Here is a 27,516-nt window from a genome sequence, read left to right on the forward strand (position 1 = left end):
CGAATTCTGGATAATCGAATGCCGGACAACATAGTTTAACCGAGAATCGGGACCTTGCGATCTTGCAAGGTAATCTGATATTCGGACAATTGAATGCTGGATAATCGAGGTTTCTCTGTACCTGACCAATGTCTTTTCAATGTAACTGTAATTCTACCTGTATCCACTACTTCCTCAGGCAGTTCATTCCATATCAGAACCACATAAAGGTTTGAGTTATAAGGAGAGGCTGGATAGGCTGGGACTTTTTTCACTGGAGTGCAGGAGGTTAAGGGGTGACCTTGTAGAGGTTTACAAAACCATGAGGGGTATAGGTAAGTAAATAGCGAAGGTCTTTTCCTCAGGATAGGAGAGTTCAAATCTAAAGACGAAAGGTTCAAGGCGAGAGGTATTATTTAAAAGGGACCTGAGGGGCAATGTTTTCATGCAGTGTTGACCTTACATGGAATGAACTGCCTGAGGAAGTGTTAGATACAGGTACAGTTATGATATTTTAAAGAATTTGGTACATGGATAGGAAGGGTTTAGAGGGATATGGGTCAAATGCTGGCAAATGGGACTAGATTGGCTTGGGCTATCTTGTCGGCATGGACGGGTTGGACCGATGGGTCTGTTTCTGTGCTGTTCATCTCTGTGTCTCTATACCTGTCAGCTAGGGCTCCCTAATTGACCAGATTAACAGCCCCATATACTGTGAGATCCACCTGGCTGACCGCATTATAGTCACTACAGGAGAGTGAATAACCAGAGGGTAATGACAGGGTCAATGTTATTGTCACTGTTGGTACGAAAGCGATGCAATAGTTTCTTGGGTGCGTGAGCACAGCAGTGACAACTGAAGCTGCTGCTAACTTCTTTGGGTTGATTAATCTCCACACTGGTACGTGTTTCATTTTTGCTCAAGTTTAGAGAAGCTTTAAGAGTACAGTCAGGGCAGGGATAGTTCAAATGTGGTGGCATTTTAGGTTTTGAAATGAGAATCTTCTGTCTGACCGTCAGACCTTTCAGTCAAGTAAATGAGCAGCACGGTGGCTCAGTGGGTCAGCGTTGCTGCCTCACTGCACAGAGACCCAGGTTCGATTCCACCCTCAGGTGACTGTCTGTCTGTGTGGAGTTTGCACATTCTCCCCGTGTCTGTGTGGGTTTCCTCCGGATGGTCTGGTTTCCTCTCACAGTCCAAAGATATGCAGGTTAGGGTGGATCGGCTAGACTAAATTACCCATAGTGTGTAGGGCGGTGTAGGCTGGGTTTATTGGCCATGGGGGTTACAGGGATAGGATAGGGGGATGGGCCTGGGTTGGGATGCTTTTCAGAGGGTCAGTGTGGACTGAATATCCTTTTCTACACTCTGGGGATTCTATTCTGGAAATAACACTCATGGACCGCAACATACTACGAACTTGTCTCAGGCAGAGATGTGACTTACTTTGGTGGTTCCTTTGATATTGAACAAAGCTATGAAATGTGAGGCAGGAAGGGGACTCTGTCTGCTGTACTCAGATAGGCTCTGATCACATTTAAAGCCTCATCTCCAGAAGTGCAATAACAACAAAAAAGTGCTGTTGTCAATTTATGGAAATTTCTAAAAATAATGCTCTCGAACTCCAGAAAAAAATCGAGCAAAGCTGTTGGTAACGACAACATTTCTGGCTGCTCTCCTGTATTCTACCCTTCAACAAATTGAGATTTTCTAAAATACTGCTGTCCTTGTCTCCTGACTCTCATCCAACCTTGTTCACCTTGCTGGCTCCTGGCACCTGAAATTCACATCCCCGTTTTCGATTTTCACCCGATCTATGATATTGCCTCACCCCACAACCTTCATACAATCATACAGCATGAAAACAGACCCTTTTGGTCTAACCAGTCCATGCTGAACATAAAGGTAAAAACAATGACTGCAGATGCTGAAAATCAAATACTGGATTAGTGGTGCTGGAAGAGCACAGCAGTTCAGGCAGCATCCAACGAGCAGCGAAATCAACGTTTTGGGCAAAAGCCCTTTTATTCCTGATGAAGGGCTTTTGCCCGAAACGTTGATTTCGCTGCTTGTTGGATGCTGCCTGAACTGCTGTGCTCTTCCAGCACCACTAATCCATGCTGAACATAATCCCAAACTAAACGAGTCCCACCTGCTTGCTCCTGGGCCATATCCCTCCGAACTTTTCCTATTCCTGTACTTATCCAATTGTAATTGTACCCACATCCATTTACATGGAACATAGAAGAGTACAGCACATTACAGGTCCTTCGGCCTTCGATGTTGTGCTGGCCTTTTATCCTACTCTAAGATCAAACTAACCTATATACACTACATTGTATGATTTTCAATGTGCCTATTCAAGAGTCACTTAAATGTCCCTAATGTATCTGACTCTACTACCACTGCTGATAGTGCATTCCATACACCCTCCACACTCTGTGTAAAGAACCTACCTCTGACATCTCCCCTCAGGAAGTTCATTCCACATGCGAACCACGCTCTGTGTAAAATATTTGCCCCTCGTGTCCTTTTTTAAATCTCTCTCCTCTCACCTTTAAAAATGTGCCCCCTAATCTTGAAATCCCCCACCCTGGGGATAAGGCAACTCTCATTAACTCTATCTATAACCCTCATTGGTTCATAAACCTCTATCTGGTCGCCTCTCAACCTCCTGCACTCCAATGAAAAATATCACAGCCCATCCAGCCTTTCTTTATGACTCAAGCCTTCCATGCCCCTCAACGTTCTGGTAAATCTCTTTTGAACTTTTTCCAGCTTGGTAATATCCTTTCTCTAACTGGGCCTCCAGAATTGGACACCACATTCCAGAAGAGACCTCACCAATGTCCTGTACAATGTCAATATAACTCCCATACTCAAAGGACTGAGCAATGAAGGCAACCGTCCTATCTATATGTGATGCAAACTTCAAAGAATTATGGACCTGAACCCCCTAGGTCCTTCTGATATCCAGCACTACCCAAGGTCCTATTTTAATTGCATGAGCCCTACCCTTATTTCAGTTCTCTCTTTTTCTCTGATTCCCCCCCCCCTATGGTGGCTGGTGACTCAGTCACCAAGCCCTGAGCTCTGCAGTTCTGGCCCTAAATGAGCCACTGTAGGCTATTTGGCCTTTTGAGCCTGCTCCTCCTCCTCCTTACCTCCCTCTCCCTTTCTTTGAGACACACCTTGAAACCTTTGACCATCTGATGAAAAGTCCATGTCACATCGTTCAGTGTTAAAGACTTTTTTAAAAAAAAAATCATGTTCCTGGAAAGCCTGATGATGCCTCGTTATGTTTGAGGTGCTATGTAAGTTAAACGTTTTGTTGTTGTAATAAGTTGGCCCAGCTAACATAACTGTCCTCGGAAGCTTGTAAAGTCTTTGTCCAGAAGCTGCTCCAGTTTTGTTGTGAAAATCAATCAATAAACACTGCACATGCCTGTCTGTTCCACAGGGCACTGACTCACTGACAGCAAATTTGCTTGAAGCCAGTGTTTTCAGGCGCTGTGTCTGCATTTGGCTGAAGGTGAAGGGACTTAAATTTCCATAGCACCTTTCACAACCTCAGGGCATTCATTCAGGGGGTAATAAATGCTGGCCTAGCCACTGACACTATTACCCACCCCTAATTGCCCAGAGGGCAGTTAAGAGTCACCCACATTGCTGTGGGTCTGGAGTCACATGTAGGCCAGACCAGGTAAGGATGGCAGGTTCCTTCCTTAAAGGACATTAGTGAACCAGATGGGATTTTCTGACAATTGACAATGGAGTCAGTCATCATCAGATTCTTAATTCCAGATTTTTTTACTGAATTCAAATTCCACCATCTGCCATGGTGGGATTCGAACCCAGGTCCCCTAGATTAGATTACTTAGTGTGGAAACAGGCCCTTCGGCCCAACAAGTCCACACCGACCCGTCGAAGCGCAACCCACCCATTCCCCTACATTTAGCCCTTACCTAACACTATGGGCAATTTAGCATAGCCAATTCACCTGACCTGCACATCTTTGGACTGTGGGAGGAAACCAGAGAACCCGGAGGAAACCCACACAGACACGGGGAGAATGTGCAAACTCCACACAGTCAGCTGCCTGAGGCGGGAATTGAACCTGGGTCTCAGGCGCTGTGAGGCAGCAGTGCTAACCACTGTGCCACCGTGCCGCTCACTGTGCCACCGTGCTGCCCATAAAGGTTGTCTGGCCTCCAGATTAACAGCACAGTGATAATATCACTAGGCCAACACCTCCCCAGATGTAGGCACTTGTTATGCACTGAAGTGTGGCACACAGTAAGCTACCATTAACCAGCAAAGTGATGGTGACCAGATTTTGAGACATTGGTTGAGGGAGTAGGCAGTGGGAAGGATTCTCTCGCTTTTAATTGGTGCTGGGACCTTTCCTGTCTACTACAATGTACTGTCCGGGGGTGGGGGTAGGGATGGGCAACACCTTCCAGACAATACCCCGTGTCCCCATTCAGATCAGCTTAAAAGACACTGACATTATTTGAAGAGTTCCACCTTGTGTCCCGGAGCCAATGTTTACCCCTCGGGGCTTGGGGACTTTGATTGTATTGCGCTACCTGGGATCTTGCTGTGCAACCAATTGGTTGCTGGCATTCCCGCGGTGACCCCACTCCGGAAGGCACTAGGTTTGGTTATGAAGTGATTTGTGGGCGGCTGAGAGAGAGGGAGAAAGAGAGCGATCATTCTTGCCCCTCGAAAGGGTGGCACTGATGGACTGAATTCATTGCAACAAAGCACAGAGCTCTCCTCCACCCAACCCACGTGGGAGTGCTGTATACTCAGACCAGATAATCCAGTCTGACCTTGTTTTCCTATGACCTTCCCCATGCTCAGTGCCCACGGGGCAATAGGAATTAAGAGTGGCTATAGACCCCTCGGTCCCTCTAACTTATCCCACCCTTCAATAAGCATGTGATCCACTGGCTTCTCCACATTCCCTCTGACACCCTCCCAGTCCCCTCCCAGCTAATTTCTCGTCCCTTTGCTTATGGAGAATCTGCCACTTTTTTGTTTTTTATTGATTTGTGGGATATGGGTGTCCCTTGCTGGCATTTGCAAAGGATATAAAGTGCCTCACATCCTTTAGAAAGTACCTGGTGCATCATAACATTCTGGGCGATGGGCCAAGTGCTGGTAACTGAGGTGAGGTTGAAGGTCAGCTGTCTTGGTGCAGACCCGATGGGCTGAAAGGCCATTCTATGACTCAGTCTCCAGTGGCTATTTGAGGAAGAGAGATTGGAAAGCCTGACACAGCCCTCTCCCAGGACTGCCTGGGCTGAAATCAGGCTAGGGTCTGGATTAGTGGTGCTGGAAGAGCACAGCAGTTCAGGCAGCATCCAAGTAGCTTCAAAATCAACGCTTTGGGCAAAAGCCCTTCATCAGGAATAAAGGCAGTGAGCCTGAAGCGTGGAGAGATAAGCTAGAGGAGGGTGGGGGTGGGGAGAAAGTAGCATAGAGTACAATGGGTGAGTGGGGGAGGGGATGAAGGTGATAGGTCAAGGAGGAGAGGGTGGAGTGGATAGGTGGAAAAGAAGATAGGCAGGTAGGACAAGTCCGGGGGACAGTTACTGAGCTGGAAGTTTAGAACTAGGGTGAGGTGGGGGAAGGGGAAATGAGGAAACTGTTGAAGTCCTGGGGTTGAAGTGTTCCGAGGCGGAAGATGAGGCGTTCTTCCTCCAGGCGTCTGGCTATTCAATGCAACTTCAGGTCACACAATCGCTTCCAAATTGGATTTCCTTCTTCAGTTTAAACTTGCTCTTGGAATTGCTGAATTCTCTTTGGTTAGAAACAGATATTACGTAATAAATTTTGTTGAGTGCGGGATCTTAAAAATGATTGAAGAGGTTGCCTAGCTCTAATTAAGTTTCTTATCGGTAGATCTTTTGACAGTGAAAACCACAATAAAGATTCCAAAGTACCAATGATTTTCTTCTATATTTAATTTGATTATGTGATCAGATAAATGTGTTCATTAGTACAGGGTTCAATATTTCCTGTCAATCTTGGCTCAGGCATATAGTCCACATTAAATCCCTGTTTTTAAATAGAATCACCTTGAACTCGCAGGACACAGAGACCATTTGGTTTATTTTAATTTGTTCTTTCAAGGTGGGGTTTGCTGGCCGAGCCAGCATTCATTGCCCATCGCTCGTTACCCCCTCAAGAAGGTGGGGTGAGCTGCCATCTTGAACCACTGCAGTCCACCTGCTGTGGGCTGACCCACAATACACCTGGGAAGGGAATTCCAGGAGTTTGACCCAACGATACTGAAGGAGCGGTGATATATTTTCAAGTGAGGATGGTGAGTGGTTTGGGGGGGAACTTGCAGAGGGTAAAGTTCCCATCTGTCTGCTGCCCTTGTCCTTCCAGATGGAAGTGGTTATGGGTTTGGAAGGTGATGTCTGAGGATCTTTGGTGAATCTCTGCAGTGCATCTTGTAGATAGTACACATTGCTGGTACTGAGCGTCGGTGGTGGAGGGAGTGGATGCTTGTGGATGTGGTGCCAATCATGTGGGCTTCTGTTTGCTGGACAATGTCAAGCTCCTTGACTGTTTTTGGAGCTGTACCCATCCAGGCAAGTGGGGAGCATTCCATCACATTGCTGGATTGTAGACGGAGAACAGGCTTTGGGGAGTTAGGAGTTGGTTATTCTCTGCAGAAATCCTAGCTTCTGACCTGCTCTTATACCTGCTGTATTTATATGGCTAGTCCAGTTCAATTTGTGGTCAATGATAATCTCCAGGATGTTGATAGTGGAGGATTCAGTGATGTTGATTTTGTTGAATGTCAAGGGGCTGGAGTTAGATTGTCTCTTTTTGGAGATGGTCATTGACAGCACTTGTTTTGTGAATGTTACTTGTAAACCTCAGTGATTGCCAGCTGATAATCCTTGACTACACTCCATAAGACCATAAGAAATAGGAACAGGAGTAGGCCATTCGGCCCCTCAGGCTACTGTGCCATTCAATAGGATCATGGCTGATCTGACATTCTTCACATTCATTTTCCTGCCCATTTCCCTGTAACCCTTAAATCCCCAACTGATCAAGAATCTCTGTCTCAGCCTTAAATATACACAGGAACTCTGCCCCCACAGCTCTCTGTAGCAAGGAGTTCCAAAAACTCAGAACCTTCTGAGAGAAGACATTCGTTCTCATCTCAGTCTTAAATTGATGCCCCTTTATTCTGAGACTATGCCCTCTGGTCTTAGACTTTCCCTTGAGGGGAAACGTCCTTTCATCATTGACCCCGTCAAGCCCCTTAAGAATCTCAAATGGTGGCACGGTGGTTCAGTGGTTAGCACTGCTGCCTCACAGCGCCAGGGACCCGGGTTTGATTCCAGCCTCGGGCGACTGTCTGTGTGGAGTTTGCATGTTCTCCCTGTGTCTGTGTGGGTTTCCTCCGGATGCTCTGGATTCCTCTCACAGTCCAAAGATGTGCAGGTCAGGTGAATTGGCCATGCTAAATTGCCTATAGTGTTCAGTGAGTGAGTCTGGGTGGTTACTCTTCGGAAGGTCAGTGTGGAATTGTTGGACCGAAGGGCCAGTTTCCACACTGTGGGGACTCTGAGTTTCAATGAGATCACCTCCCATTCATCTAAACTCCAGTAGAGTCCCCAACCTGTTTAACCTTTGTTCATGAGACAGTCCCTTCCTGCACTCTCTTACCTGTTCCCCAGAGCTTTTGATTCCCATATACCATGTTCTCTTGTCATATAATATATTGCACACATTGATTTCTGGCATGTTTTATTAATTTACTTACTCTTAATTGAAAACGTCATTTGAATGTATAATATTTAGTAACAGAAAAGCAACAAAATATTTGCAGCTGACTGCTAACCCTGGTCAGCTTTGAATTATTATTCATTCATGGGATGAGGGTGTCGCTGTTTGGGCAGCATTTATTGCCCGGGGGCAGTTGAGAGTCAACTACATTTCTGTGGGTCTGGAGTTACGTGTAGTCCAGACCAGGAAACGATGACAGCTTCCTTCCCAAAAGAACATTCAGGAGCCAGATGTTTTTTTCTGACAAATTATAATGGATTCATGGTCATCATTAGACTCTTAATTCAAGATATTTATTGAATTCAAACTTCCCCCATCTACAGTGGTGGGATTGGAATCCAAGTCCCCAGAACATTCTATGAGTTTCTGGAATAGCAGTCGAGAGTATGGGGCTGGAAAAGCACAGCAGGTCAAGCAGCGTCCAAGGAGCAGGAGAATCGGCGTTTCAGGCAAAAGTCCTTCATCAGGAATGAGGCTGTGAGCTGAGGGGGCTGAGTGATAAATGGGAGGGGGTGTGGGGCTGGGGGGAAGGAAGCTGAGAGTGTTATAGGTGGATGAAGATGGGGGTATTGGTGATAGGTCAGAGAGGGGGGTGGAGTGGATAGGTGGGAAGGAGAGTAGACAGGTAGGACAGGTCATGAGGGTGGTGCCGAGTTGGAAGGTTGGATCTGGGATAAGGTGGGGGGGGGGAGGGGAAATGAGGAAACTAGTGAAATCCACATTGATGCCATGGGGTTGGACGGTCCCAAGGTGGAAGATGAGGTGTTCTTCTGCCTGGCGTCGGGTGGCGATGGAGCAGGCCCAGGATCTGCATGTCCTCGGCAGAGTAGGAGGGGGAGTTGAAGTGTTAGGCCATGGGGCAGTGGGGTTGGTTGGTGTGGGTGTCCTGGAGATGTTCTCTGAAGCGCTCTAAGAAGGCTGGATTAACAGCCCAGTGATAAAACCACGAGACCATGCCCCTGCATTTAGCAATGCTTGGTCCATGATGGTGGGATTGGACCACAACAAGCTGTGTAGGGCCTTTAGCCCTCCCCAAGTGGGACGTAGACAAAATATTTGAGGGCCACTGATCTGGAAGATGGGCTGTTTGGTCACATGGGAGTATCGCTGGTCAAGAGCTAGTCCTAATTCCAGGATTCTATGTGCATGTGTATACCCAGGAATACTCTCTGTCTTTCTTTCTCTCTTTCTCTCTCTCTCTTTCTCTCTCTCTCTCTCTCTCTCTCTCTCTCTCTCTCTCTCTCTCTCTCTCTCAAATGATTAATGCTGTATCGGATTGAGTTGTGGTGCTTGTTTTGGTCATTCTAGAGCTGAAAATTCACCAACGGTTAATGGGGACTTGTGGAGGTGGTAGCGAAGGTGGAGTTGAACTGCTCGTAAAGTTTTTATGGTCATTACTTTGAGGGGTGGAACTTTCATTGTGATTACGATTTAGTTTCTAGCTTTGTTGAGCTGAAACACCAAGCCCCTATGCCTGACTGACATGTGTTTTACTGAAAAAAAGGCACATTTTTTCAAAGCTGTCACACTCTCTCTCCGTTCTCTATCTCTAGCATGCTCTACCACGTTAAAAGTCACACAACACCAGGTTATAGTCCAACAGGTTTTAAACCGGCAGAAGGAAAGACCACAATCACCTGATGAAGGAGCGTCGCTCCGAAAGCTAGTGTGCTTCCAATTAAACCTGTTGGACTATAACCTGGTGTTGTTTGATTTTTAACTTTGTACACCCCAGTCCAACACCGGCATCTCCAAATCATGCTCTCCCCTCTGTCTTGTTATCTGCCTCATGACCTCTCTCATGCGCTCAACCTCTTGTGTGCTCTCTCTCACTCACTCACTCACTACTCACACACACACACACACACACACACACACACACACACACACACACACACACAAAATCTCTGTCTTGCTTTCTCTCACTCTCCCTTGTGCTCTCTCTGGTATTTTCTCTCACTCTGTCTGTCACATACTCTCTCACACTTTCACTCTCGTGTGCTCTCTCTTGCTCTCACTACCTCTCTTACGCTCTCTCACGCTCTCTTTAGCCATCTCTCTTGCAGTTTTTCTCAGATGCTCTCCCTCTGATTCTGCTCCCTCCCCTCCCCCTCTCACACATTCTTTCTTGTGTTCTCGCTCTCCCATTGGTCCTGTTGGCTTTCTCTCTCTTGCCGTCTTTCCTTCTGCCGGTGTCAAACTAATTACCAACCGTTGTGAGGTTGTACGTGTGAGAGTCAGAGACTGTGTGGAAAATCTGGAGAGTGAAGCTGCCCAGGGAAACGAGGGGCTGACTTTCATTAAACCAGCAGCGAGCAACAACACAGGAGATCAGCTGGTAGTCATTAATTCTTTTGAACTAACCTTTTGGATGATGCCTCCATGTGGTTTAATTAAACCCAGCGAGCTGCTGTGTGAAGCAAGAGATTCCCATTAGCTGCTTGAACTTGTTGGCAGATGGGAAACGGTGAGGGGAGATGAGGAAGGATCTCTTGGATGAGAGCAGTGCAGCCCAGCTGAAAATTTCACCTCCCCTCGTGCCTGGAATCAGCTACGGGCACTACAATCCCCATTCATAAATATTCACATCCCACACAATGCAGTCTTACATTCCTAATTTGTTGCTGATTCGCTATGTTTAATTGTGTTCGATGTCTTGCCTCTTTTTTTTTTTCCAACACTGGCCCTGTCGCTCACCCACCATCACTAACCCTGCACTGCCCCTTGGTTGTGGCTTTGCTAGTTCATTCAGTGGGTACGTCCCTGTCCCCAGTGAAATGGAGGGGGGGGGGTAGGAGGCTGGAACAACAGCAGGCCGGGCAGCACCAGGTGGTGGAGAAGTCGTTGTTTCGGCTGTAACCCTCCTTCAGGTCCCTGGGAGGAAAGTCGACTTCTCCACCTCCTGATGCTGCCTGGCCTGCTGTGTTCTTCCAGCCTCCTGCTTGTTTATCCTGGATTCCAGCGTCTGCAGTTTTCTTGACTCTAACTGTGAAATGGGGGCCATGTCTGAGTTGGCATTGACGATGTGCCTCTTGACTTACCTTTGTCCCTTTTCCCGTATTTCAGAACCAGGATTCTTGCCTTCATTTCCCCTGGGCCCAGCTATCCTAACAGATTGGAAGAGCAAATTACTGCAGAGGCTGGAATCTGCGGATCACAGTGGGTCAGGCAGCACCCCTGGCAAGAGAACAAGCTAACGTTTCAAAGCTAGATGACTCTTCTTGGCTGTTCTCCCACAGTCATAGAGTCATAGAGATGTACAGCATGGACACAGACCCTTCAGTCCAACCCGTCCATGCCGACCAGATATCCCAACCCAATCTAGTCCCACCTGCCAGCACCCGGCCCATATCCCTCCAAACCCTTCCTATTCATATACCCATCCAAATACCTCTTAAATGTTGCAATTGTACCAGCCTCCACCACATCCTCTAACAGCTCATTCCATACATGTACCACCCTCTGCATGAAAATGTTGCCCCTTAGGTCTCTTTTATATCTTTCCCCTCTCACCCTAAACCTATGCCCTCTAGTTCTGGACTCCCCAACCCCAGGGAAAAGACTTTGCCTATTTATCCTATCCATGCCCCGTCAACCCTCTGTCAACCTGTAATACTCTTCCTCTACTTCTGCTAAGTCCTGTTCAGCCTTTGTGCTTGCCAACCTTCATTGCTTGACTGGGTGGCACGGTGGCTCAGTGGTTAGCACTGCTGCCTCACAGCACCAGGGTCCCAGGTTCAATTCTAGCCTTGGGCGATTGTCAGGGTGGAGTTTGCATATTCTCCCTGTGTCTGCTTGGGTTTTCTCCCACAGTTCCAAGGTATGTGGATTGGCTATGCTACGTTGCTCCATAACATCTAGGGATATATATCAGGGTGGGGGGTGGGATACTCTTCAGAGAGTTGGTGTGAATATAGTACAGGCCCTTTGGCCCTCAATGTTGCGCTGACCTGTGGAACCAATCTGAAGCCCATCTATCTGACACTATTCCATTTTCATCCATATGGACTTGAGAGTGTGTTGCTGGAAAAGCGCAGCAGGTCAGACAGCATCGGAGGAGCAGGAGAATCGACATTTCAGGAATGATATTTTCATTCCTGATGAAGGGCTTATGCCCTAAACATCAATTCTCCTGCTCCTTGGATGCTGCCTAACCCTGCTGTGCTTTTCCAGCATCACACTCTTGACTCTGATCTCCAGCATCTGCAGTCCTCGCTTTCTCCTATCCATATGGACTTGTTGGGCAGAATGGCCTGCTTCCACGCTGTAGGGATTGTATAAAAGAGGGAGACAATGTCTTGATTTTTCAAATTCTTATCCTGGGTTTCAAATCCCTCAATGGCTTCGCTATTCTCTTACCACCTGGAATCTCCTCCAATCTCTGCTGTTCTCTCTTCTGACCTTCCCTGCATCCCTGATTCCAGTTGCTTCACCATTGGAGGTTGTGCCTTGAACTGCTTGAGTATTCCCTCCCTCCCTCTAGATGCAAGAAAGAGGAAGGTACAGTTTTAGATTGAAAAAGGCACCAAGCGTTTTGGGGAGAAAGCAGGAAAATGGCATTGAGCTGGAACATCAGCCATGATCATACTTGAGTGGTGGAGCATGTTTGAAGGGCTGAATGGCCTACAGCTGCTCCTCATTCCTACTTCTGTGTCCCTCTCTCTCACCCCGTAGGGGTCAGAGTTTAAGGATACATGGTAGGCCTGAGATGTTGAGAAATGTCTTCACCCAGAGAGTGGGGATCCTGTGGAATTCTCTGCCACAGAAAGTGGTTGAGGTCAAAACATTGGATATTTTCAAGGAGTTGAATACAGTTCCTAGGGCTAAAGGGTGTGGGGAGAAAACAGCAGGAACAGGGACTGAGTTGGATGATCAACCATGGTTATAGTTTTATTCATTCACAGAACGTGGGCATTGCTAATCCCTAATTGCCCAGAGGGTAGCCACGAGTCAACCACATTGCTGTGGGTCTGGAGTCAGATGTAGGCCAGACCGAATAAGGATGGCAGTTTCCTTCCCCTAAGGGACTTTAATGAACGGGATAAATTTTCCTGACAATGGATTCAGGGTCATCATTAGACATTAAATTTTAGATTTTTGTTGAATTCAAATTCCTCCATCAGTTTTGGCAGGATTTGAACCCACATCATGAGAGTTCTCTCAGTTATTAGAACATAGAAAAGTACAGTAGAACAGGCCCTTAGGCCCACGATGTTGGGCTGAGGTTTAATCCTAATGTAAAATATAATAACCTTATCTACGCACCCCTCAACTCACTGCTATCCGTGCGCATGTCCAGCAGTTGCTTAAATGTCCCTAATGTCTCTGCTTCCACCATCACCGCTGGCAACGCATTCCATGCATTCACAACTCTCTGCATAAAGAACCTACGTCTGATGTCTCCTTTATACATTTCTCCTAATATCTTAAAACTGTGACCCCTCGTGCCAGCCAATCCTGCCCTGGGGAAAAGTCTCTGGCTACTGGCTCCATCTATTTCTCTCATTATCTTGTATACCTCGATCAGGTCTCCTCTCTTCCTCCTTCTCTCCAGAGAGAAAAGTCTGAGCTTATTCAACTTTTCTTCATCGGGCAAGCCATCCAGTCCAGGCAGCATCCTGGTAAACCTTCTTTGCACCCTCTCCAAAGCCTCTGTATCTTTCCTATTGTAGGAGGCGACCAGAACCGGACACAATATTCCAAGTGTGGTCTTGCCCAGGGACTTGTAGAGCTGTAGCAAAACCTCGTGGCTCTTAAACTCGATCCCCCTGTTAATGAAAGCCAAAACACCATATGTCTTCTTAACAATCCTATCCACTTGGGTGGCAGCTTTGAGGGATCTATGTACTTGCACACCCAGATCCTTGCATTCCTCCACACTATCAAGAATCCTGTCTTTAATCCTAATATTCAGCATTCGGGTTTGACCTTCCAAAATGCATCACTTTGCATTTATCCAGGTTGAACTCCATCTGCCATTTCTCAGCCCAGCTCTGCATCCTGTCTGTCACGCTGCAGCCTGCAGTGGCCCTCGATACTATCGACGACACCTCCAATCTTTGTGTCATCTGCAAATTTACTAACCCACCCCTCAACGTCCTCATCCAAGTCATTTATCAAAACTACAAAGAGCAGAGGCCCAAGTACAGAGCCCTGTGGGACCCCACTCAACACTGTCCTCCAGGCAGAATACTTTTCCATCTACAACCACTCTCTGCCTTCTGTCAGCCAACCAATTCTGAATCCAGACTGCCAAATCTCTCTGTATCTCATACTTCCTGACTTTATGAATGAGCCTACCATGGGGAACCTTATCAAATGCCTTGCTGAAGTCGATATACACCACATCCACTTCTCGACAGTCATCGACCTGTCTTGACACCTCCTCAAAGAACTCAATAAGATTTGTGAGGCATGACCTGCCTCTCACAAAGCCATGCTGATTGCCTTTTAATCTCTCAATGCTTTGCCAAATAGTCATAAATCTTCTCCCTCAGAATTCTTTCCAAAACTTTGCTTACCACAGACGTAAGACTGACTGGTCTGTAATTGCCAAGGATTTTCCTATTGCCCTTCTTGAAAAGTGGAACAACATTTGTCTCCTTCCAATCCTCCGGTACAACTCCCGTGGAGAGTGAGGAAGCAAAGATCCTCACCAGCGGCTTAGCAACCTCCTTTCTCACTTCCCAGAGCAGCCTAGGATATATCTGGTCTGGCCCTGGGGACTTATCAATCTTAATGTTTTCAAAAATTTCCAGCACATCAACTTCATCAATTTTAATCTTGTCGAGCCTGTATCCCAGCTATTAATCTAGCAATGAAGCCAGTAGGACATCACCTCCCTGGGGGGTTGCGAAACTGAGCAGTTCTTGTATTGGGATAGGGTCACAGATCGTGAAGTGCTGACAAGCATCCTCTATTCCTCATATCCAGAGATAAAAATCCAAAAAATGTGTGTTTAGTTTTTATTTCGTCGCACTACCAATACTAGTGATCTGATAATCATCTCACCATCACTACCAATCATAGTGATCTGATGGTGATCTCACTATCACTACCAACACTAGTGATCCGATAGTGATCTCGCTATCGCTACCAACACTAGTGATCTCACCATCACTATCTACACTAATGATCTGATAGTGATCTCACCATCACTATCTACACTAGTAATCTGATAGTGATCTCACCATCGCTACCAACATTCTGGGGAATACCAAGGATTGGTTACCGACTTGACATAGCTGTTGAGTTGTAAATACAGCTAACTGAATAAATACTATGGTCACGAGAGCAGGTCAAAGACAGGTGACTAACTCACCTCATGACTCCTCACAAGTCAGGAATGTGATGGAATACTTTTGACTTGCCTGAAGGCGAGCAACTCCAACAACACTCCAGGAACTCGACCCTTTCCCAGGATGAAGCAGCCTGTTTGATCAGGAACCTACCGAACACCATCGTCGTTTCCTTACTCCATCAACTAACATCCGAGGCAGTGGTGTGTGTCATCTGCAAGATGCGCTGTAGAAGTTTGACAAAGCTTCTTTGACAGCACCTTCCAAAACCACGACCACTTCTGTCTAGAAGGACAAGGGCAGCAGAAACATTGGAACACCACCCCCTGCAAGTTCCCCTCCAAGCCACTCATGATCCTGACTTGGAAATATATCGTCGGTTCCTTCACTGTCACTGGGTCAGAATCCTGGAATTCCCACCTTAAGGGGATTGTGGGCCAACCTATAACACATGGACTGCAGCGGGTCAAGAAGACCCCACCTCCACCTTCTCTAGGGCTAGTGAAGATGTACAATAAATGCTGGGCCAGCCAATGACTCTCATGTGTCATTGAAGGAACTAAACAAAATGGAAAGGTTGTGCAATTGAAACCCCCTTTTATTCCACTTTCAGTTTCCACTGGCTATTTATTTGCAGCAATGTGCGGAAGCCTGGTCTTTAATTACTAGACATTACAGGGCAATCCTCAAGAGGTGACAAGCCTAGATGCCTCATAGTTGGGTCTGGTGATTTATTGCCAGGGTTGGAAGATTTGAGCATTCAGGAGAGGCTGAACATGCTGAGGCTGTTTTCCCTGGAGCGTCGGAGGCTGAGGGGTGACCTTATAGAGGTTTAAAAACTCATAAGGGGCATGAATAAGGTGAATAGTCAAGGTCTTTTTCCTAGGGTAGGGGAATCCAAAACTAAAGGGCATAGGTTTAGGGTGAGAGGGGAAAGATCTAAAAAAGACCTAAGGGGCAACGTTTTCACACAGAGGGTAGTGCGTGTAAGAGATGAGCTGCCAGAGGAAGTGATAGTGGCTGGAACAATTGCAACATTTAACAGGCATCTGAATGGGTATATGATTAGGAAGGGTTTGGAGGGATATGGATCAAAGCTGGGACTAGATTAAATTAGGATATCTGGTCAGCATAGACGAGTTGGACCGAAGGGTCTGTTTCTGTCTGTATATCGCTCTGTCTCTCTGATTCTATGCCGGCCCAAATGCCTTGCTGGAGTTGACAGTGTTATGTGCTTTTAAAATCTGTTTTTAAAAACGTCACTGCGGAAGTAGAATAATCAGTCTTGTGACTCTTCTGTCAGATAAATTGGTTGAAGAAGTTTATGCGGGATGACCTTTTTATTCTCTCCTTTATCAAATGTTTAGCTCAATCAACAAATAGACCACAGCCTGAGTGCAAGAGGTTAGTTCATCACCAAAACAAATGCCGTCAATGGTTTCATTTTCCCACTTATATAGGGCAAAGTTACTGCTCATGAAACAATTATGTTGAATGACTGAGAGATAAAACAGGATATTTGCATAGCCTGCACAAAGGCAACTCCCAGAGTACAAACACCAGAGCAGTATTTATTTAAATAATTCAGTTAGCCTATTATTGCACAGCCCTCTGGGAGTCAACATAACAGTTCAACACTGGCTGTAATTACTGAGTTTGCATTTTCAATGATTAAGAGAATTCTATTAATCAAAATAAAAGTACCTCTTTATAGCGGAGGCAGTTGATGCCAGTGGGAGGGCACGTTCAATATGTTGCTGCTTCCAGTATCTGCTGTGTCCCTGTCTCATTTCAGAGTCAGAGGTCAGAGGTTTGGGTCCCACTCCCAGAGTGATGAGTGCCCATCCAGAGCAGTCCTAAGGTGAAGGTGGCATCCTGTCTGCTCCCTTGCATGGATTTAAATGGTCACATGACACTGTTTTGAAGAAATGCAGGGGCAATAGTTTCTGTCATGGTTCACATTAAGCCCAGTGTAGATGTGTTTAAAACAGCTTATCTCATCATGAACTTGGTGCTTTTAGTGGGAGCTGGCCATGCAGAAATTGTTCTGTACATTGCCCCATGAATGTACTTCACAAGTACTGCATTGGCTGTCTAAGGGATTTGGGAGATCTGGGCATTGGATAAATTGCAAACCTCCCTTCCTCACAGAGACACCAATTGGAAGCTGGGACAAAGTTTCCCGGAAAACGTGCTTCCAGAATTTTTTGGGGTGATGTTGGAAATTTGGTTCCCTGAAAATACGGGTGTCTGTATGATGTGTGGTGCTGGAAAAGCACAGCAGGTCAGGCAGCATCTGAGGAGCCGGAGAATCGACATTTCGGGCAAAAGCCCTTCATCAGGAATGAGGCTTGTGGGCCAATGGGGGCTGAGAGATAAATGGGAGGGGGTGGGGTTAGAGGGGAGGTAGCTGGGAATGCAATAGGTAGATGAAGGTGGGGGAGAAGGTGATAGGTCGGAGAGGAGGGTGGAGCGGAGAGATGGGAAAGGTGATGGACAGGTCAGGAGGGTGGTACCGAGTTGGAAGCTTGGGACTGGGATAAGGTGGGGGAGGGGAAATGAGGAAACTGTTGAAATCCACATTGAACCCATATGGTTGGAGGGTCCCAAGGCGGAATGTGAGGTGCCTCCCTCTTGACCTGTCCATCACCTTTCCCATCTCTCCGCGCCACCCTCCTCTCCAACCTATCACCCTCTCCACCACCTTCATCTATCTATTGCATTCCCAGTTACCTTCCCTCTAGACCCACCCCCCCCCCCCCCCCCCCCCCCCCCATTTATCCCTCAGCCTTCTACCCCACAATCCTCATTCCTGATGAAGGGTTTATGCCCGAAACGTCGATTTTCCTGCTTCTCGGATGCTGCCTGACCTGCTGTGTTTTTACAGCACCACCCTGGACTCTGATCTCCAGTATCTGCACTCCGCACTTTTTACTATAGACCAGTTAGTTTGACCTCAGTGGTGGGAAAGATGCTGGAGTCAATTATAAAGGATGAAATTACAGCACATCTGGATAGCAGTAACAGGATAGGTCAGAGTCAGCATGGATTTATGAAGGGGAAATCATGCTTGACTAATCTTCTGGAATTTTTTGAGGATGTAACTCTGAAGATGGACAAGGGAGATCCAGTGGATGTAGTGTACCTGGACTTTCAGAAAGCCTTTGATAAAGTCCCACATAGAAGGTTAGTGAGCAAAATTAGGGCACATGGTATTGGGGGCAAAGTACTGACTTGGATTGAAAATTGGTTGGCTGACAGGAAACAAAGAGTAGTGATAATCAGCTTTCGAAATGGCAGGCGGTGACCAGTGGGGTACCGCAGGGATCAGTGCTAGGACCGCAGCTTTTTACAATATATATTAATGATATAGAAGATAGTATTATTAGCAAATTTGCTGATGATACAAAGCTGGGTGGCAGGGTGAAATGTGAGGAGGATGTTAGGAGATTACAGGGTGACCTGGACAGGCTAGGTGAGTGGACGGATGCATGGCAGATGCAGTTTAATGTGAATAAATGTATGGTTATCCACTTTGGCAAGAACAGGAAGGCAGATTGCGACCTAAATGGAGTCAAGTTAGGTAAAGGGGCAGTACAAAGAGATCTGGGTGTTCTTGTATATCAGTCAATGAAAGCAAGCATGTAGGTACAACAGGTAGTGAAGAAAGCTAATAGCATACTGGCCTCCATAACAAGAGGGATTGAATATAGAAGCAAAGAGGTTCTTCTGCAGCTGTACAGGGCCCTGGTGAGACCGCACCTGGAATATTGTGTGCAGTTTTGGTCTCCAAATTTGAGGAAAGACATTCTGGCTATTGAGGGAGTGCAGCGTAGGTTCACGAGGTCAATTCCCGGAATGGCGGGACTTTCTTACGTTGAAAGATTGGAGCGACTGGGCTTGTATACCCTTGAGTTTAGAAGACTGAGAGGGGATCTGATTGAGACGTATAAGATTATTAAAGGACTGGACACTCTGGAGGCAGGAAGCATGTTTCTGCTGATGGGTGAGTCCCGAACCAGAGGACACAGTTTAAAAATACAGGGTAGGCCATTTAGGACAGAGATGAGGAGAAACTTCTTCACCCAGAGAGTGGTGGGTGAATGGAATGCTCTGCCCCAGAAGGCTGTGGAGGCCAAATCTTTGGATACTTTCAAGAAAGAGTTGGATAGAGCTCTTAAGGATAGTGGAATCAAGGGTTATGGAGATAAGGCAGGAACAGGATACTGATTGAGGATGATCAGCCATGATCATAATGATTGGTGCAGGCTCGAAGGGCAGAATGGCCTACTGCTGCACCTATTGTCTATTGTCTATACTAGCCTATATGATGTGACAGGGAAGGCTCAAGTGTGCGTGGTAAAGGATAAATTGCCAATGATGTAGCCTCTTATCACATCCACAGAATGTCCCAAAGCACTCTGTCCATGATTAGTATGTTTGGATATGCAATTGGGTTTATATTAGGTGGGTGATGTATTGGTGACAGTTTCTCAAGGCACAGGATAATGGGGACATGAGTTTACTTTGGGGATATGGCAGATGGTGGAAATTAGAAATCAATTAATAAATCTGGTATTGAAACCTAGTCTCGTTGACGTTTACCATGAAACTAGTATTGTTCATTGTTAAAAACCCATCTGGTTTATGAATTACCGATGAAATCTGTGTTCCTTACCTGGTCCGGCCTACGTTTGACTCCAAACCCATTGCAATATGGTTGACTCTCAATTGCCGTCCATTTTGGAAAGGTAAATCAGGGCACGACTTAAACACTTAATGATAATGTCCTGGGGAGTCTTGCTGAATAAAAAGACCTTGGAGTGCAAGTTCATAGTTCCTTGAAAGTAGAGTTGCAGGTAGATAGGAAAGTGAAGGTGGTGTTTGGTATGCTTGCCTTTAGTCAGTGCATTGTGTATAGGCGTCGGGAGGTCATGTTGTGTCTGTATAGGATATTGGTTAGGGTACTTTTGGAATACTGTGTACAATTCTCGTCCCCCTGCTATAGGAAGGATGTTCTGAAACTTGAAAGGGTTCAGAAAAGATCTACAATGGTGTTACCAGGATTGGAGGATTTGAGATATCGCAAAAGGCTGAATAGGCTGGGGCTGTTTTCCCTGGAGCATCGGAGGCTGAGGGGTGACCTTATAGAGGCTTATAAAATCATGAGGAGCATGGATAGGGTAAATACTCAAGGTCTTTTCCCCAGAGAGTTTAAGTGAAAGTTAAGAGGGGAAAAGTTTAAAAGGTACATAAGGGGTAACTTTTTCATGCAATAGACAATAGACAATAGACAATAGATGCAGGAGTAGGCCATTCTGCCCTTCGAGCCTGCACCGCCATTCAATATGATCATGGCTGATCATTCCTAATTAGTATCCTGTTCCAGCCTTATCTCCATACCCCTTGACTCCACTATCTTTAAGAGCTCTATCCAATTCTTTCTTAAAAGAATCCAGAGACTGGGCCTCCACTGCCCTCTGGGGCAGAGCATTCCACACAGCCACCACTCTCTGGGTGAAGTAGTTTCTCCTCATCTCTGTCCTAAATGGTCTACCCCGTATTTTTAAGTTGTGTCCTCTGGTTCGGCACTCCCCCATCAACGGAAATATGTTCCCTCCTGCCAGAGTGTCCAGTCCTTTCATAAGCCTATACGTTTCAATCAGATCCCCTCTCAGTCTTCTAAACTCAAGGGTATACAAGCCCAGTCGCTTCAGTCTTTCCGTGTAAGGCAATCCTGCCATTCCAGGAATTGACCTCGTGAACCTACGCTGCACTCCCTCAATAGCCAGAATGTCTTTCCTCAAATTTGGAGACCAGAACTGTACACAGTACTCCAGGTGTGGTCTCACCAGGGCCCTGTACAGCTGCAGAAGCACCTCTTTGCTTCTATACTCAATCCCTCTTGTTATGAAGGCCAGCATGCTATTAGCCTTCTTCACGACCTGCTGTACCTGCATGCTTGCCTTCATTGACTGGTGGACAAGAACACCCAGATCTCTCTGAACAGCCCCTTTACCTAATTTGATACCATTGAGGTAGTAATCTGCCTTCCTGCAGTTGGTGGTGTGTGTATCAAGTGATCTGTGTTTCAGAGGAAGTGGTCGAGGCTGCTATAATTACAACATTTAAAAGGCATCTCGATGATTACTTGACTGGATTAGATTCCCTACAGTGTGGAAACAGGCCATTTGGCCCAACAAGTCCACATAGATCCTCCAAAGAGTAACACACCCAGTCCCATTCCCACAACCTATATTTACCCCTGACTAATACACCTAATGCTATGGGCAATTTAGCATGGCCAATTCACTTGACCTGACCTATTGGACTGTGGGAGGAAACTGGAGCACCTGGAGGAAACCCACGCAGACATGGGGAGAATGTGCAAACTCCATACAGACAATCACCCAGGGCTGGAATTGAACCTGGGTGCCTGGTGCTGTGAGGCAGTGGTGCTAACCACTGTGCCACCGTGCCAACCGTGAATAGGAAGGGTTCAGAGGGATATGGGGCAAATACTGTCAGATGGGACTAGATTAATTTAAGATATCTAGTCGGCATGGACAAGTTGGACCGAAGAGTCTGTTTCCATGCTGTATGACTCTAAGTGGCCCTAGGAAGGAACTCAGTTCCAGGTCGGTCTGCGATGGGCGTCCCGTTAAAGAATTAAATAAAATGAACCAGGTGAATGTAGCTGTCAAGTTGTGCACAGCAAGATCCACAAGCAACCAAAATGAGCTAAATGACTGACTAATCCAGTTTGCTGATGGGGTTTGGGAAAGGATGTATGTGGCTTGTCCCCATTTTTTAAACATTGAATCGTGATCTTTGATACTTTCAGTGACAGAGAGGACATTGGTTGAGCTAATCTTTGCCATGCTCTTACAACAATGACACTTTGGTTTTGTCTTACTTTCAGCCTTTGCAAATTGATGATAATTTCTGTGGACAAGATTTTAATCAGCCGCTGGGTGGCACAACGCTAGTGGAGGGCATCCCGCTGTTTATTGACAAAGAGGATGGCATGACCTCCATCGCTGCCTATGACTACAGGGGCCACACGGTAGCCTTTTTCGGGACCAGAAGTGGAAAGATGAAAAAGGTAAGATTTTATTTTTCTGATTGAGGTCCTGAACTAGTAAATTCTTTTACATTGTGGTAAGATGAGCAGCTTGTGGAATGGAGAATTTGAGTGGGATTGGAGTGGAGATTGATTTCCCTCTGGTTGTGCAGATGGCTTGTAAGCACTGGTTGGATGTATTCCTGGACACCCCTACCATTGGTCCATCTGATTCAACCATCAAGGTGCCCCATAGCCAATTGGAAAACAGGATCCTCATTACCTGATGACGTTGACTATTTGTTTGTCAAATAGTTGTTTTATCCCATTGATAATTAATATTGGAAACAATAAAAGAAAATTAAATATTACTGACAAAAATGACACATGCTGTCAAAACAACATCTTGACAATTGGGGTTGAGTTGCTAATGAGTCAGCAACCATTTCACATGAGCCAACAAATCCGCACCCTTTTCTCATGCTGTATAAATTGGTGTTCCCTTTGAATTTGGCATTTTTGCATCTGTCCTGGTAGGTGCAAGATGAAAATCTATGACAGCACGTTCCTTCTTTTGTCGATATTTGAGATGACAAGAGACCATGAAGCTTCCAGTGATTATTCTTCTGGGATCTTACTCCTGGCAGAGCCCTGGCTATTAATCTCATGGCACTCCAGGAAAATCCTGGAGAGTTGGAAAACCAGAGCGGTGTGGAATATAACTGTGAAGTGTTGACATGAGCATGGTGTGACATTGATTGAAGGTTTCTCCCCACATTGAGTATTTGGCAGATGCTTGAGATCTGGCTGATACAGGAGTGTGTGTTGACTGCTTTGGCTGAGGAGGTGATGCCGTTAATCTTTGTGTGTGTCACTCCTGTGTGTCTGTACTCAGGAAAGCTGGTTGGCGAAGAGTCAAGAGGCATTTGACTAGTGGTTGTGGTTAGGCTGTGTTTGTACAACTCTGGTGAACTGCACTCCTAATGTAATGAGATGGCTTTTGCTTTTCACTTAACAAAGGCTGTGGAGGTAACTTGAGTTGCAAAAACAATGAAATAACAGCAGAAGTAGACCATTCGGCCCCTCAAGCCTTCTCCACCATCTAATGAATTCATGGCCAACCTTCTTCTTAAATGCATAGCCATTAATGCCCAGCCTTTTTTATTTGTTTGTGGGATGTCGATGAGCCAGCCTTTATTGCCCATCCCTAGTTGTCCTTCAGAAGGTGTGGGTGAGCTGCCTCCTTGAACCGCTGTAGTCTATGTGACCCACAATGCCTTTAGGGAGGAAATTCCAGGATTTTCCAGATTCTCAATTACAGCAAAGGAATGGCGATATACTTGCAAGTCAGGATTGTGAGTGGCTAGGAGGGGAACCTGCAGGGGGTGGTGTTCCCATGTACCTCGTTGAATCATAGTCATACAGCATGGAAACAGACCCTTCGGTCCAACTTGTCTATGCCAACCATGTTTCCCAAACTAAACTAGTCCCATTTGTCTGCCTTTGGCCCATATCCCTCCTAACCTTTTCCTATTCAGGTACCTGTCCAAATGTCTTGTTAATATTGTAATTGCACTTACATGTATCACGTCCTCTGTTAGTTTATTCCATATCTGCTGCCCTTGACTTTGTAGATATTCAAAACTGTAGGTTTGGAAAGTACAGTTGAAGTAACTTTGGTGAATTGCTGCAATGGATCTTGTAGATGGTACACATTGTTGTGACTGAGCGTGGGTGGAGGACGGAGCAGATATGGGAGGTGGTTGGTGAGGAAGCAATGCAAGGGAACTGCTTTGTCCCATATGTTGGTTGAGAATCTTTGGTATTCCAGCTGAAACAACAGTTTAGTTGGCTGGAATGTAGCACTCTCTCTGCTAGAAACAGCAGTGGGAGCAATAGCCTTTCAAAGGGAAGTGGATAAATACAGAAGAATGTGAGATGGAATGGAAAATATAAGCGAATTGGATGAACTGTTCAGTTTCCAGCGAGGCACAGAGTGCTGATGGACTGTTCTGTGCCCATTCTCTAGTTGTACCTGATTCTGGACTGAGGTATGCAGATGGTAATGTATTCTGAATTAGCCCCAGTGGTGTTCTTTTGTACACATTCATGACCTGCTCCTCCCATCATGTACCAAACTCAGCTGTCGGATCAAACTTTAGGTTGTGGCGTTGGGGGTCTGAGTCACCGTGTGGAAAAAAAAATAACAAAGATAAAGATTTCCAAGGCTTCGGGGGAGGGTATTGACTTGAGCTCATTGGGAATGAGTGAGTGGATTACAGGTTGTGAGCTCACACAAGCCTCAAGCCTGTGTTGGTGGTGGTTGGTGATGGAGAAGGGGCTCACACTCAGGCCCCTGAGCCTGCATGAAGGAGGGTGTGCTGGAATGTAGGCCTCAGGCCTGTCCTATTGGTGGTTGGGGATGGAAAAGGGGCTCACACTGAGGCCCCTGAGGTGGCGTGAAGGAGGTGGTACTGGAATGCAGGCCTCAGGCAGGTTGCAGGCCTTGACCTCATTGCCTGGATCCTGCATTTTCTATACTGACCCTCTTGGGTTGACTTACAGTCAGGATAGCCAATTTTCTGGTAATGACTGAAGTTTTTCTGTGACTTTCAGTTTTAAAAATGACGTTAAAGATAATTAAAGCCAGCCTACTTTAGTTGGGCCACTCGGTTTCGATGGAAAACAGTTATCTTCCTGAACAGAAACAGATGTTTCGGAACATTCCACATAAGCTACATCCCTGTATTGTAATTGCACATTCTGCACTGGAATACGTTGCAGTCTCTGCACAGACTGGGTAAGGCCTTGTGAATAGACCCACTGCCATGTTATGGGGAAGGCCGAGAATTGGAGGTGTAAGTCAAAGGAGTTGGGATTGACATCACACCAATTAGGATTAAATTTCACTTAATTTCCCAGCTCCTTCCCTCTCCCTTGTTATGTGGAATGCAAATAGCAGGTTTATTGTAGCTGAGTGGTGTGGGAGACATGTGTCTAGCTGGGCTCAGGTTTTTTTTCCCTTATCAGCCCCATCCCGTGAGATTCTTGTTGCGCAGTCTTGTCTCTTTCAATTACTCAGTTGCCTCACCTGAGACTCTTCCATCACCGATGGATCAGACCGGACTCTGTTCACTGGAGTTTAGAAGAATGAAGGGGAATCTTACAGAAACCTGTAAAATTCTAATTAGACTAGACAGAGTAAACACAGGAAAGATGTTCCTGATGAATGGGGAGTCAAGACCAGGGGTTGCAGCCAAAGGATACGGGGTAGGACTGAGATGAGGAGAAATATCTTCACCCAGAGAGTGTGGAGCCTGTGGAAATCTCTGCCATAGAAAGCAGATGAGTCCAAAACATTGACTGTTTTCAAGAAAGAGATGGATGTAGCACTTAGGGGTCAAAGGGTATGGCGAAAAGGTGGGAACAGGGACCGAGTGGAAGCATCAGTCAGGATCATATTGAATGATGGTGCAGGTTTAAAAAGGCTGAATGGCCTACTCCTGTTCCTATTTTCTATGTTCCATGGATACTACACGGATCCAGAGGGCATGAAGCTAATCACCCAGGGAAGGTGAGCTCAAATCCTGTCATTGCTGCTTCAGAATCTGGAATGTTAAAAGTGGGTGTGAGCCGGAAAGGTGCAGACGGATACGGAATCATTGACCTTCCAGGGTAGGCTCAAGAGGCTGAATGGCCTACTCTTGCTCCTGTCTTCTATGTTTCTATGAAACCTGCTGGCCACGGGTGTGACCCCTGACCCCGCACACCGATGTGATTGACTCTTAACTGCCCTCCCAGTGGCTCAGGATGACTCTGGGTTGCTTTAAGGAGACCAATATTAGTTCACAATACGGTCTCCCTGCCATCCTGTCCAGGAATCATCGGGGAAACTGCAATAGAAACCAGGCCTTGCTAACTCTATGGGAGTGAAGGAATCACTCATGGGGGTGGGGCAAGGAGACAGTGAACTAATGAGTCAAGTTGTCAACTGTGAGCACACGTATTTCTGGAGGTTTCATCATATGATCCCAGAGATGAGGGTTTTGTGGAATAAGGAGAGATTGAACAGTTCAGGCCTATACAATGCAATTTTGAAGAATGAGGGGAGATCAAACTGAGGTATTCAAGATAATAAAAGATGTGGATAAAATAGACGGGGAGCAGATGCTTCCTGTTGTGGGGCATTCTAGGATGAGAGGTTATAGTCTTAGGATAAGGGGGAGCAAATTTAAAACAGAGTTGAGGAGAAACCACTTCTCCCAAAGGGGTGTGAATCTGTGGGATTCCCGACCCCAAAGTGTGGTGGATGCCGGGACAGTGAGTAAATTTAAGGAGGAGTTAGACAGATTTTTACTTGTTAATGGGTTGGAGGGGTATGGGGAGAAGGCAGGAAAATGGGGGTGAGGAACATATCAGCCATGATCAAATGGTGGGGCAGACTCAGTGGGCCAAATGGCCTAATTCTGCTCCTATCTTATGAACTTGTGACCAGCCCCACCATGCTATAGCTATTGGTCAGCTAACGCCACATGATGTCCTGCCAGCTTACCAATAAGGAAAGCAGAAAGAGTTATTACCCAAATGGGTGATACTTGGCTGTTGGCCAAGCAACAATGGGCAGCATGGTGGCTCAGTGATTAAAAAACACTGCCACACAGCACCAGGTTTGATTCCACCCTTGGCTGATTGTTTGCATAGAGTTTGCATGATCTCCCCGTGTCTGTATGGGTTTCCTCTGGGTGCTCCGGTTTCCTCCCATGGTCCAGCGATGTGCAGGTTTGGTGGATTGGCCATGGGAAATTGCCCCATGGTTCCTGGGGATGTGGAGGCTAGTTGAGTTAGTTTTGATGAGTATGAGGATTGGGTGGGATGCTCTTTGCTGGGTCATTGCTACAGGGGATGCCATAAATCCCCCAATCCCTCAATATTTTCACACCTGGTAAAGAGAACTGTTTGAAGAGAGTGACAAGAAAAAAATCCTTATTCTTAAATAACCCTTGCTACTTTCACCTGGAGATTGATTAATACTCAATCACCTCTTCCCCCACCCATCCCACTGGAGGGGTATGCAGGGAAGTGGGGACTCTATTTGGTTTATTGTTATCACATATACCTCAGTACAGAGAAAAGTTTTGTTTTGTGAGCAGTACAGGCAGATCATAACATTCAAGTATATACAGATCATAGGGTGATTGAACAGAGTGAGACTTACAAAGTTACAGCTGCATAGAAGGTGTAGAAAATCAACCTCTGATTTGAAATTAGAGAGGTCCATTCAGCAGTTGAATAACAGAGTGGAAGAAGCTGTTGGTGCGTGTACTCAAGCTTTGGGAAACCCTGCACCTATAAAC

At 46.2% G+C, this 27,516-nt stretch overlaps 1 protein-coding gene across 3 annotated transcripts in view; it reads left to right on the forward strand.

Annotated features, from left to right (window-relative positions):
• The window catches only part of LOC140483586 (plexin-A1-like), a 555,554-nt gene that overhangs the window by 83,127 nt on the left and 444,911 nt on the right, over positions 1–27,516 (forward strand). For all 3 annotated transcript variants that reach the window (XM_072581816.1, XM_072581813.1, XM_072581815.1), the window contains exon 3: positions 22,022–22,204. In XM_072581816.1, coding sequence (XP_072437917.1) covers positions 22,022–22,204 — 183 coding nt within the window. The remainder of the gene's footprint in view (positions 1–22,021; positions 22,205–27,516) is intronic.

This window comes from Chiloscyllium punctatum, chromosome 12, assembly GCF_047496795.1.
Source record: "Chiloscyllium punctatum isolate Juve2018m chromosome 12, sChiPun1.3, whole genome shotgun sequence".
Taxonomy (NCBI): domain Eukaryota; kingdom Metazoa; phylum Chordata; class Chondrichthyes; order Orectolobiformes; family Hemiscylliidae; genus Chiloscyllium; species Chiloscyllium punctatum.